An 11,529-nucleotide genomic window follows, 5' to 3' on the forward strand; every position below is an offset into this window, starting at 1 on the left:
TGTGTGTGTGTGTGATTACAACAGTTAATACACGCTGTATATATGCATGTGATTGCATGTGTTTCCGAGAGGAGATGGGGACAGTTTGGCAGGTGCACATTATGTGACATTCAATCGTAGTGATTCGATGTGAATGGTGTGAAAATGATCCCTCATCTTGCAGAAAATACATGAATAATGTGACCACTACAACCGGTCTCTCATAGATTAAGACTGCACATTTATACCACTATAATACCTCGAAAATGGGGGGCTCATGTATTGACTCTCATGCCAGACAAAATAGATAGAACACATATATAGACATCTATTAATGGTCCTCTGGATATAAGTGAAGAGAGTTGAGTTTCAGTATTAAGGGATTCTATCATGTTGGATATCAATCTGAAGGCAATTATTTATTAATAGATAGTTTGCTTGAACAGCCAGTCAACTTTACTAATAACGTCACATTTTTGGGCGTGTGTCTCGAACAGACGGCATAGTGTAATCATGCCAGACTGGCAGCGTTTTTGTCTACTTTTATTAAGAAAAGATTTGACATGATGCTCAAAAAATGTTTCAGCTTTTGAAAATCATGAAGTAATTTCGAAATCTTTCACTATAAACCTGTGAGAAAACGCTGCATGTAAAAGTCAAGTTTGTAAACGCTTAGTAGAAACGATTTTCTAGAGAGACAAAAAATTCATTTTGTGCTGAAATTTGATCAACAATTAGGTTCCTGTGCACAGATTGTAAGCTTAAAACTGTGCACTCAAAGCTCCCAAGCTGTGTGTGATGCTGATGTTACTGATGCACATATGCATTTCAGAAAAACAGGGTGTAAATGATTATTTCTGAACAAAGTTCCTAATTTAAGCTCATTATACCAACATTGTGTCTTGCACTAATTGCGTTGACAAGCTGGCATTAAATGTTTGGTCTTCTTCATTTCAACTTGGATCATATTGCTTAAGTTAATGCACCGTTTTTGTATTTAGACAAACATGGATGAATTTGGTACGTTTTCCTCATTTTATTTTGTAGAATCTTTTGTCACATTTTGGTATCAGTAACAAAGCGGCTCACTTGGAATGATTCCCAGACCCACGTGTGTCCTGCAACTGCTCGACACTGGTGATGTTTTGGCCCCATTGTGTGCGCACGTTAGCCATATTCAGTTGTGTCCTGCACTAGTCTGGTGACCTTAATTGACTATTGACGCTTGTGGCTAAAATTCGCAGCAGCTGTCTCTTGTGTGGCACTTTGTAGCTGAGTGATGCAGCATATGTACGTGAAATCATGCTCTGTGTTTTGTCATACTAAGTATATTGTCGTGGGAGGCTGATTGACAGTCGCCGTGGAGATGCTGCAAGCAAGTATTCCAAGGTGTTTGTGATTTTAGTTCTTGTGGCATACCTTTTAACAGGGGCCAAGGGACATTTTTACTTGGGGATAATTTATTTGAATGGAAAGGTGCTTCTAGCTTGAACAAAAGAAAAAGCTTTGAACAGTTTTCTACAAGTCTGAAATGGAGGTACATCTGTGTGAACATAAGCCAATGATGAGAGTTGTATAGGCTATAGGAGGTGAGTGTGTGGACGGCCATGCTTCACACAGGCTTCTAACCAGTCACTTGGAAAACATTTCAAGTGCAATCTCATTGCTTGCCTGGTCATTCCTTATTTGCACCAGCGTGAGATCTCACTGTAAGTTGTAAGTGTTTTTGTCGGGGTGTGTGTGTGAGTGTGTACAGACTTTTCTCACGGTTTGAGGAAATGCAGGGGCGTCACAGAAGTGGCCTTGCTGGAATATGTAGGCAGACTCATATTCCTCTTTCACTCACTCTCTCACTCACTCTCTCACTCTCACTCTCTCTCACTCTCTCACTCACACACTTTTGGAAAGTCTATTTCTGTCGTTAAAGAATCCATTTTCAGCTTCTCTTACTAGACTCGGTCCTGGAGAGTGAAGGCCTGTCCCCTCACCCTCACCCCCTCCCTTTCCCTTTGATTGTATGCACATCTTCAGTAATTGGACCACTCACTGGTCACACACTGGCAGAAGGAAACACGCACACACACACGTATATTATTTTATGTCTGGGTTGGAGCATGGAGGCGTAGTTTTTATCTATTTTTGCTCTTTGCTCATATGTGAGTGTGTATGTCTACGCAGGCACTATTTGTGTCAAAATCAATAACACTGCTGGAAAAAAGAGCCAATGAATATTAAAAATGGATAAGACTAGTAAACCTCTGCACTACCACTTACTTTCTCAGTCAAAACGTCGTTAAAAGAATTTAAGCCATGCTGGATTCATTTACCTAAATCATTTTGTTCATTTGAAACCCGCACAGTCACGCGCTAGTAGTTTGCCAGAGTTTAGAGCAGTGGCGGGGAAGTTTCTATTGATCGGGAACAGTCATGGTTATTAAGTAGCATTAATCCACCCATCAGCATTGTTTGTACGCACTATGAGCTGCGCCGACTATCTCAGCAGCTCACCTAAAATTAGACACGTTTAACAAAGATGTTTTGAGTCTTTTAGTTGCGTGGGCTCGCATACAGCTTTTTTCTGCTGCAGTCTGTGTGAAGGAGGAGAATGCTAATAAGTCTAATAAGTAGATTTAGAGAGGAGGGCACGTGTGAGGGATTTATTCGCAGTGCTTGTGTCGGAAGTTTTGGGGTGCATTTGAGAGCCTGCCGGAGATTGGAAGTGAGGAGCAGGAGCACACGTTCACGGCACGCGACACACACTCATGTCCTTTAACTGACAGCTGATGTGAATTTTGGCCCTTGACACTTCGGTGGGGGAGGGGGAGGCAGAGGCGGAGGGAGAGAACCCACTTAAGCAGGGAAAAGGCTCCACGTTGAGATCTCAGGGGAGCGGAGCCAGCTCCTGACTGAGTGGAGAGGAAGGCATAAAGGGGGAGGAGGGGCATGTGAAAGCTGATTCTGATCCATAGTGCATTAGCATCAGATACCGAGTCTTATTAGCTTATGACTTTTCAGTGCTGATAATCCCAGGTATTGCACTGGTCTCGCTGCACACCATGGTTGGTGAATCTGTCCAAGGTAATGAGTCCTATGCAGTGGGGATAGTCTCAGAAAGCTAGGCCTACTATACGCTAACCCCTGTTTGATGCATTGATTTGGATAAAAGCCCCTCTGCTTCCTGATTTAAAAATAATAATCTATAGCATTTGAAGAGGCAATGTAGAGTTCAAGTGTCCTTCTGTCTATGGCAGATAAGTCGCCTATTGTTTCCTCTGGTTATTTAATGTTAATGTCAATCAAAGCAGACCTTAACACTACAAACATATAGTATTTTATGGTGTTTTTCAGCTCAGCCATGAACAGTCAGTCAACTGGGAGCTGACCAGTACAACCACAGCTGTTGACCAGTAGGAAGTACTGCTAGAACAAAAGGGGGTTACACTGGCTGTAGCTTTAGGAAAGACATGTTGTTCTGTTTTTTCTCGGAAGACATTCGAACCTGCAGCCTTTCAATCACAAATACGCTCTCTGACAAGGAGGTTATTCTGCCCTTACGAGCTCCAGTCTTACTCTAGCAGATGGTGACTCTCTGTCATGACTTACTGGGACGCTTGAACAGAATAGAGCCATTGTTAATGTCATTAGTAATACCTGTTTTTTTTCCTACTATCACAATTCAAAAAGAAAAAGGCAGAAGCGATCATTAGTGCAGAAGCGATGAGCTGAAAATATGACACAACAGTTTAGAACATTTACTGGACACGACACTCTTTTGTGCTTTTGTGTTTGACGGATATCAGTTTGTTCTCTCTCACATGTCTGTAAACACCACTCCTTATAGCGCTGAATTTGTGCACATTTATTCTGAGCAACTGCATTTCTCTTATCTGTCTGTCTCTGTCTTTAGGGGATAAAGATGGCAGCAAGGTAACAACAGTCGTGGCCACTCCAGGCCAAGGCCCCGACCGGCCACAGGAGGTGAGCTACACGGACACTAAGGTGATCGGCAACGGCTCGTTCGGCGTCGTCTACCAGGCTAAACTCTGCGACTCTGGAGAGTTGGTGGCCATCAAGAAGGTCCTGCAAGACAAGAGGTTTAAGGTAAAACATGGACACATCCATCTTTCAGCTTACTCAAGTGTCTCACTTGTCAACTAAAAGCAAGACACATAAAGGACAGTGAAAAGCAGCACGTATTAAAGATAATGATGCACACAAACATGCAGTCATACTCCTCTTTTCTCCTTTTTTTTAACAACTTAACTAAAGTAGGATTTGTTGTTGCATTAATGAATGTGAGTAACTGTGAAAGAGACATGAATGGAGTGATCTTTCACAAGAACAATCAGATCAGTGAAGCTGGGACACGAGAAAACAAAGGCAAAACTTCTCAGCCTTCTCAAATTGACACATCCTTGCTTTAATGTGAGTGTTTTCTTGCAGGAAGTGTGTGTGTGGGGTTCTCTCACAAACAAACCATTGATACTCAGTCATCTGTCAAGTTTAGTTCAGTTGCCACAGTGGAAACGTCATATTTCCTTCCAAGCAAAGCTCTGCTGGAATCCTCCTCCTGTGCTTTGAATAGATTTGACTGATGGGTTGTTGATGGGGGGGGCAGCCTCCTGCTGCTTGCTCACAGCTCACAGATAAAAGACCTGAGACTGCCAAACCTGCAGGACAGCTGTTAAGATTCTCATTAAGTTTATAGTCCTCAGAGTCGAAGGGTTATGGGTCCACAGTGTAACAGTCATATTACTGTTGGTGTTGGGTAAGTGCTCCTATACATATACACTATATTTATTAGGCACACATAGCTTAAAGTAGTCTAAGACAACAGCTATGAGTAAATCCTACCTTCTTGAAGGTTATATTAGGTTATATTTTTTTATTCCCAGAGTTACATTAATCCCTTCTATACACTCTACACTTTACACTTTACACTTTATGTAACACATGCCCTGGCCTTCACAGAACGAGGCCCAGCACATACAGCCAGAGTGCACAGTTAAGATGATGCAATATAATGTGTGACTATGGTGTTTTCCATATGTGAAAAAGGAACACACCTTGACTCTATTCTGAACTGGATTTCAGCTCATTTAAACAACTAATTACACCACAGGAGATTAGAAACTGGCAAGAGACCCCTTAGAAGAAATGTTTGACAGTTTAGGAAGTACGTTTATTGGCTTACTTGAGTTGGATGAGAGGGCAGAAGCCACAGCCAACAGCTTAGCTTAACACAGGAAAAAGACTGGAAAGGGGGAAAACAGCTAGTCTGGCTCTGTACAAACGTAACAAAAACCACCTACTAGCACATCTAAAGCTCACTAATGAACATTTTATATGTCTTTTGTTTGACCCTAAACCAAACTAAAGTGTGAAACGACCTATTGTGTTTCCAGTCTTTATGCTAAGCTAAGCTAACTGGCGTCTGGTGATATCTTAAAGTGAGAGGTCAGGTATTTTTGGAGTGGGGTTGTATGAGCTACCGATCTATAATCAATATCAGTTTAATTGTACACTATATATAAAGAACTTTTTCTTCGCTTTACCTTTTTCTTTGGCGCCACGTTGTCTCAGCCTATAACTGCCATATTCCTATCCCAAAGCCCAACTGTGGACCATGTATTACGCTGCAGATCAGCGTGTATTCCACATATCCAACTATTCCAATGACCTGCTGAGGCGAGGCCTGGGTTAGTATGCTGATGTCAGACCTTTGATATGTTATATAAGCGAATGATCTTGGACCTCTGACCTTCTGATTCTGTGTGTAACATATTTCACATACTGAAGAATAAGCCTGGTATTAGGCTATGTGATGTGTTTTGTACAAATGTGCCTGTTTGGCTTGGTCATACGGTACGTACGGCGTCGTTTTATGTCTTCTTTGTTTCGCTCAGGAGGGTCTGGGTGTGTAAGCAAGAGGGGGTGAGAAGAGAGATGGCAGGAGAAGCCTACGTGTCTCCTTTTGTCCCCTGTTCCTGAACCTCCAGCTCCGTCTCCATTTCCCATGAGAGTCCCCGAAGTTTAGTCAAAGTCTTTTTCTTTTTAGTCCAACGTGTTTCCCTGCAGCGTTTTTTGCATTGGGACTGTTGTGCTGAGCTAAATACTTCAGCAGCCCAGTGCCCTAGCTTTAACCTTTGTGGAGGTTCAGTACAGTTTTTCAGCAGGAGCTGTTTTTTTGCCACCTGAAACCAGACAAGATAAATTATGTCACTTAATGGTGTGTGTGTGTGGGGATTGACCATCTGTCACAAAACGCACACTATTTTGTGACTCCGGCCACGATGAAGTCATATCCTGTCCTTCTTGTTAGCCTGTAGTTAGCCTGTAGTTAGCATGACACGGAACCAGGTTGCATGCTGAAACAGTGGTTAGCTGCAGATCACATTTATTGTTTTCTTTTTTTGTTTCTTGTTTGCTCCTCTTTATAGCAGACCCTCTAGTTAAGCCGCTTTTCGCTCTCTGTCTCCTTTTCTGTCTCACTGCTTCTACTTGCCCCGGCCTGTCCTTCCTTGTGAACAGCTTGTTACGAAAAATTAGGCAAATTAGCGCTAAGACTCCTCACATGACTGCCAAGCACACGCCATAAAGTGTGTGTACCCCCACACACGCAAACATACCCAAACACCTGCGTTCTATTTTCTCCTCATTCCTTCTCCTCCTCCTCAAAAGCCTTTTCTCTACACTTGTGTTTTTTTCTGTCTGATGTGGTGTTCATGTGTGAAGTGTGCCTGGATGAGGTGAACCATGCTGGTCCAACATGTGTGAATGCATCTCACACACACAGACACATACTAGTCAAACAGGGTAATCATGTGATAGGCTCTGTGTTATTGGGTGGGCTTACAATCTGCTCCTGGTGCATTATGGTATGTATCCTCCTCCACCCCCGTCAGAGGGATCACATATCGGCCTATTGGAAAATGGATGCTTGCATTAAAACCAACACTCACACACACACACACACAGAATGAGAGCATGTCTGGTGGTAGTGGCACTTATGCAACATTGTTAAAGGGCAAGTCTGGAGATTTTTACTCCATTTTTTTCTTATTGTCAACAAATCCAACATAAAAAATTGGGACCGCCAATGAACTTGTCTAAGTATTGTCTAAGATTTAGTCAATCCCGTATACACCCTCCAGCTGCTGTAAAACTGGAGACCCAAATTTGTATTAATCTGCAACTGAACAAGTTTGAGCAACTTTTACTAAAAGCTACAGTGCCCAGTTTAGGGAAATTACTTTTTCTAAATATGAAACTATGTAGTTGCGATCCTATTTTTAAAGATTTACATCATGAGTAGGAACTAACAGGCTTGAGACTGAACGCAGACGGACTAAAGGCCTGTTACACCAGCATTTAACATGGAAAAAGTTTGCAGTAAGTCGCTGCAAGTGATGGATTCACGTGTGAATTTCCAACATTCCCCAATAAGAAAACTATCTTGATGATATAAGCAAATTAGATGTGTCACTATTCAGTTTTATTTAACCTTCTATGTATTAGCTGCTTAACACAAAAGACATTGTTTACAGACAGTTATTGGACAGGAGTTAATGGAACAAATGCGTCTCTTTAATAAATTGTTTGCTGACCTGTTAGCCACTGAGCTAACAAACAAGCTCACTGACAGTTATAAAGCTAACAGGCTCTGAGAGCTTATTCCCCTCTTCCCAAACTTATAATTAAACAAAATATTGCACAATCCTGAAAACAAAATGCCAGAGGCGAGTGACAGCACAGAGAAAATAGATCAGACTCACACTGACCAACTAGGGCTAGCAGGTAGTGTGTTAGCTGTTAGCTCGCCAGCTAACTCTGAGTAGTTGCTACATTAAAAAAACGTATAGAATCACATATTTTGTGTTTTTCTAGTGAGTCTGGGGATTTACACGTGTTTGGAATTATTGACAATAAAATAAATACTAAAAAACATTCAGCATATATTCTGGTACTTAGGCAGAGCAGTAAAATGGTACGTGTGTCTTTGCGTGGGTGGTACGCAATTGCTTAATCTTTTTGGAAACTGGATGTGGTTTTGTCTGACAGTATACATCAGCGCTATGAAGGTGTAGCATTTTTAGCAGCCTGCAATTGAGGTAGTCTCTCGCTCTCTCTCTCTCGCTCTCGCTCTCTCTCTCTCTCTCGCTCTCTCTCGTTCTCTCCATCTGTCTCGCTCTGTCTCTGCTGGCTGGGCTGCTGACACACTGGAGGATGACAGGTCAGCAGGAAGGACTGCAGTATAACTGGAGCTGGGCAGGGCTTCACTGAACAGCCTGTCTGCTCCTCCTCCATATGGTACCATCTTTCTCACACATAACACACACACACACAAAACACACATCCACGACCACACACACACCACACCACACACACACACACTCCCACTAGGCTACTGCAAGAAGACGAGGGCGTTGCCTGCAGTGCATGATGGTTCGATGGCGGGTCTATGACCCACGCGCTATGATGTCACTTTATGATGTGGGGGTTGTGTGTGTGTGTCGGCAGTAGTTGTGTAAATGTTGAAAATGCATGGGGAGGACTGTGGGAACCATTTGGGTTTGCCTGTAAGTGAATTAGGCTGGTGGGAGTTGTCTGTACCACGGTACTGAGCTACAAGATGCTGCTACTGCTGCTGCTGGAATGATGAGGTCTTGTTTAGTGGACAGACAGCTCACTCTGCTCTGTTAAAAAATGAATGAAAGGGGATTAAATCCTCATAAAGTGGCAGAAAAGTGTGGAAGGACAGCGGCCTATCTCCCTGTGCCAGCCAGCATGGTCCTGACCCACATAACGGGGGATCTCATTTGTCACCCAATCAGTTTTCTTTATTTTGCTGCAATAATGATTCATTTCTTTATCGGCTAATAAAACAATTAAACAGACAATTAAACAGACAACATAAGGAGCGGTCCTTATGTTGTCTGTTTAATTGTTTTATCTGTAAAATGATAGAATAGACAGATAATGGTGAAAATGTTCCCAAATGAGCTAGTCTCCTTTCTACACCAAGGTCCTGTGTTGTATCCATGTTAACCGGTGCAGGGTTGACCTGGGTGCTGCAGTTTTACACCAATCCTGAGGCCTGTGTTTACACAAAATGCTTGTCAGACGGTGCATCACACCATCGTCTGCTCTGTGGTCAGCCAGTTAATTACACGTGCCACGAGAGCCTCATCGACCCCTTTTCCACCCAGAAACCAACACTGTACCAGGTTGGGTCGTTTAGTTTGAGATAGTTTGTCAGTAAGAATATTTGTCACTTGTTTGTTTGAGCACTTTTTTAGCCCTGGTACTCAGTCTGTCTGATTGGGAATTAGTCTGCTGATTAGTCACTTTGTCAGTTGAAATATACAGCTGAAAAATGTACGCTGTAAGCTGATTACACTCTGGTTCCCCTTTCATATTCATACTCTGCTCTCCATTGAGTTTCTACATGTAATGTTTGCCGTTTACAGAAACGAATAATCCAAACTACAAAATACGAGTGACCTGAAAATGTTTGCCTGCATTAGATTGATTGATTGGTTGGTAATTACTTCCATTTAATGCAAGTATGAGGTAACAACAAGTGATTATTTTATGTAAATCCCACATTCTGACTAAAACCTGACAATAAACGTCATATTCAGAATATTAGTATGCATGTCATTACTCTCTGTGCTGCTTTTGTCAGTCAATAGTAAAAAAACCTCTCCTTCTACTGTTAAATATGCCTATTATATAATGACTCCACTACTCATAGCCTGATTTGAACTTTTGTCCCTGTATTCTGCTTTCTTTTTGTTTTCTGAATTCTCCATTCACTTTTTTAAAGTGGAGCCACACTCTCCAAAAGTTACACAAGCACATTAGATCAAGTCAACGCAAAGTGCTATGATAAAGAGGAGGAGGAGGAGGAGGAGGGAGGGAAGGAGAAATGGGAGAAGAGGAGAAAATATAAACTATAATAGAGCTGTTAAAGCTTTATGTAATACTTGAATTCCTGCCCACCTTTGAAAATGTCCATACTGTATGCACAACTATTTTCTGCATGGACACGCTGTATATGAGTATAGATTGAGTATTCTACCAAGGTCCATTTTGTTCTAGTGGCCTTGTGAAAGCCTGTGGCTCATTACACTACAGGCCCCAACACAACTTTTATTTTAACAGATTTAGTGTTTCTGCTGTTGAGATTTGCTTTACAGTGGCTTTTTTCTATAATTATTGGGGCCTTTGATGGGAACGGGCAACATGCCACACAATAAATATAAGTGTGTCGTCATGTTTTAGCCCGTGGGATTTGTCCTTTCGTGAAGGAATGAATGTCCGTTTGCTATTTATTAGCATTCTTTTGCAGCGACCACATCCAAATCGCTTTCTGATTCCTGACAAACCGACACATTGAGCTTGTGACAGTGACTGACAACAAGATGATTGTTTTGTGAGGTGATTCGAGGCATATGTGTTTCTGTCATAAGACAAAGCGATATTATGGTGTTTTCAAGCACTATTTTGTACGGCCATAGTGCAGCCATTACCGCTGAATCATCATAGTGACATGTAACATGGGTAAAAAAACACTAAACACTTCTGTACATCACACTAATGTGTTGTTCTTGTCTTTGTTTTGTTCAGAACCGTGAGCTGCAGATCATGAGGAAGTTGGACCACTGCAACATAGTCCGCCTGCGCTACTTCTTCTACTCCAGTGGAGACAAGGTCAGTTGGCTGAGTGCGCTGCCTCTTATTCGTCATCTACCTTTCTTAAGGTTTGCGTTAGGGCTGCATAATTAATTGTGTTTTAATGCCACGCTGCAGTTTTAGTTCGAACAGTTGGTGAAGAGGTTGGGCATTTCCACCAAAATAAAAAGGTATGACAGAAAAAGTAAGGTTATATTTATAGTTTAAAATGAGATACAAGTCTTTATACAATACCATTAATGTTATGTTCTGATTTTACGTTTTTGCTTTTATTTTTAGTGTGTGTGTGTGGTGTGGTGTGTTGTGTTGTGTTGGGTGTGTTAGTCGGGTGGTTGTGTATAAACACATAACACCGGCGCTGAGCCATAAGTACATTTAAAGGACATGGTTTTATATAAGTTTATAAAAACTATTCTTCATCAGGACCAGAAATAATTTACTAATTCAGATTTTTGAAAATCTAATTCACTTCCCTCTGCAGCAGTTTTGGTTCAAATAATCTTTTTTCAATTGGACTGGTTCAACCTATTTCTATTCCTTTCTATGCTCAGAAAAATCAACTTGGAAAAATTTAGCTGTTCAATTAATCGCGGTAATTCAAAGACCCAGCCACCAATACATAAAGAAATTCCTTCATATGACTAAATATAATTTAGAGCAATGTATGGATACAGTTTTATAGGCGTCTATGGGGGTCTTATCAGCACTTATTTCTTAACTCTTTTTTAGGCTAACTGGTGACCACCTTGTTCTTGAAGAATATGAAGACGAACACTGTTACTACATTATGGGGGGTTCAAGGGAATAGCGAACTGGTCTAATTAATTTTTTTGGGAGTTTAGCCCTTTAAGG

At 41.6% G+C, this 11,529-nt stretch overlaps 1 protein-coding gene across 2 annotated transcripts in view; it reads left to right on the forward strand.

Moving 5' to 3' along the window:
- The window catches only part of gsk3ba (glycogen synthase kinase 3 beta, genome duplicate a), a 32,575-nt gene that overhangs the window by 8,204 nt on the left and 12,842 nt on the right, over positions 1 to 11,529 (forward strand). For both annotated transcript variants that reach the window (XM_035676475.1, XM_035676476.1), the window contains exons 2-3: positions 3,887 to 4,080; positions 10,612 to 10,695. In XM_035676475.1, coding sequence (XP_035532368.1) covers positions 3,887 to 4,080; positions 10,612 to 10,695 — 278 coding nt within the window. The remainder of the gene's footprint in view (positions 1 to 3,886; positions 4,081 to 10,611; positions 10,696 to 11,529) is intronic.

This window comes from Morone saxatilis, unplaced genomic scaffold (assembly GCF_004916995.1).
Source record: "Morone saxatilis isolate NCDOM2014 unplaced genomic scaffold, NCSU_SB_2.0 Contig5, whole genome shotgun sequence".
NCBI lineage: Eukaryota > Metazoa > Chordata > Actinopteri > Moronidae > Morone > Morone saxatilis.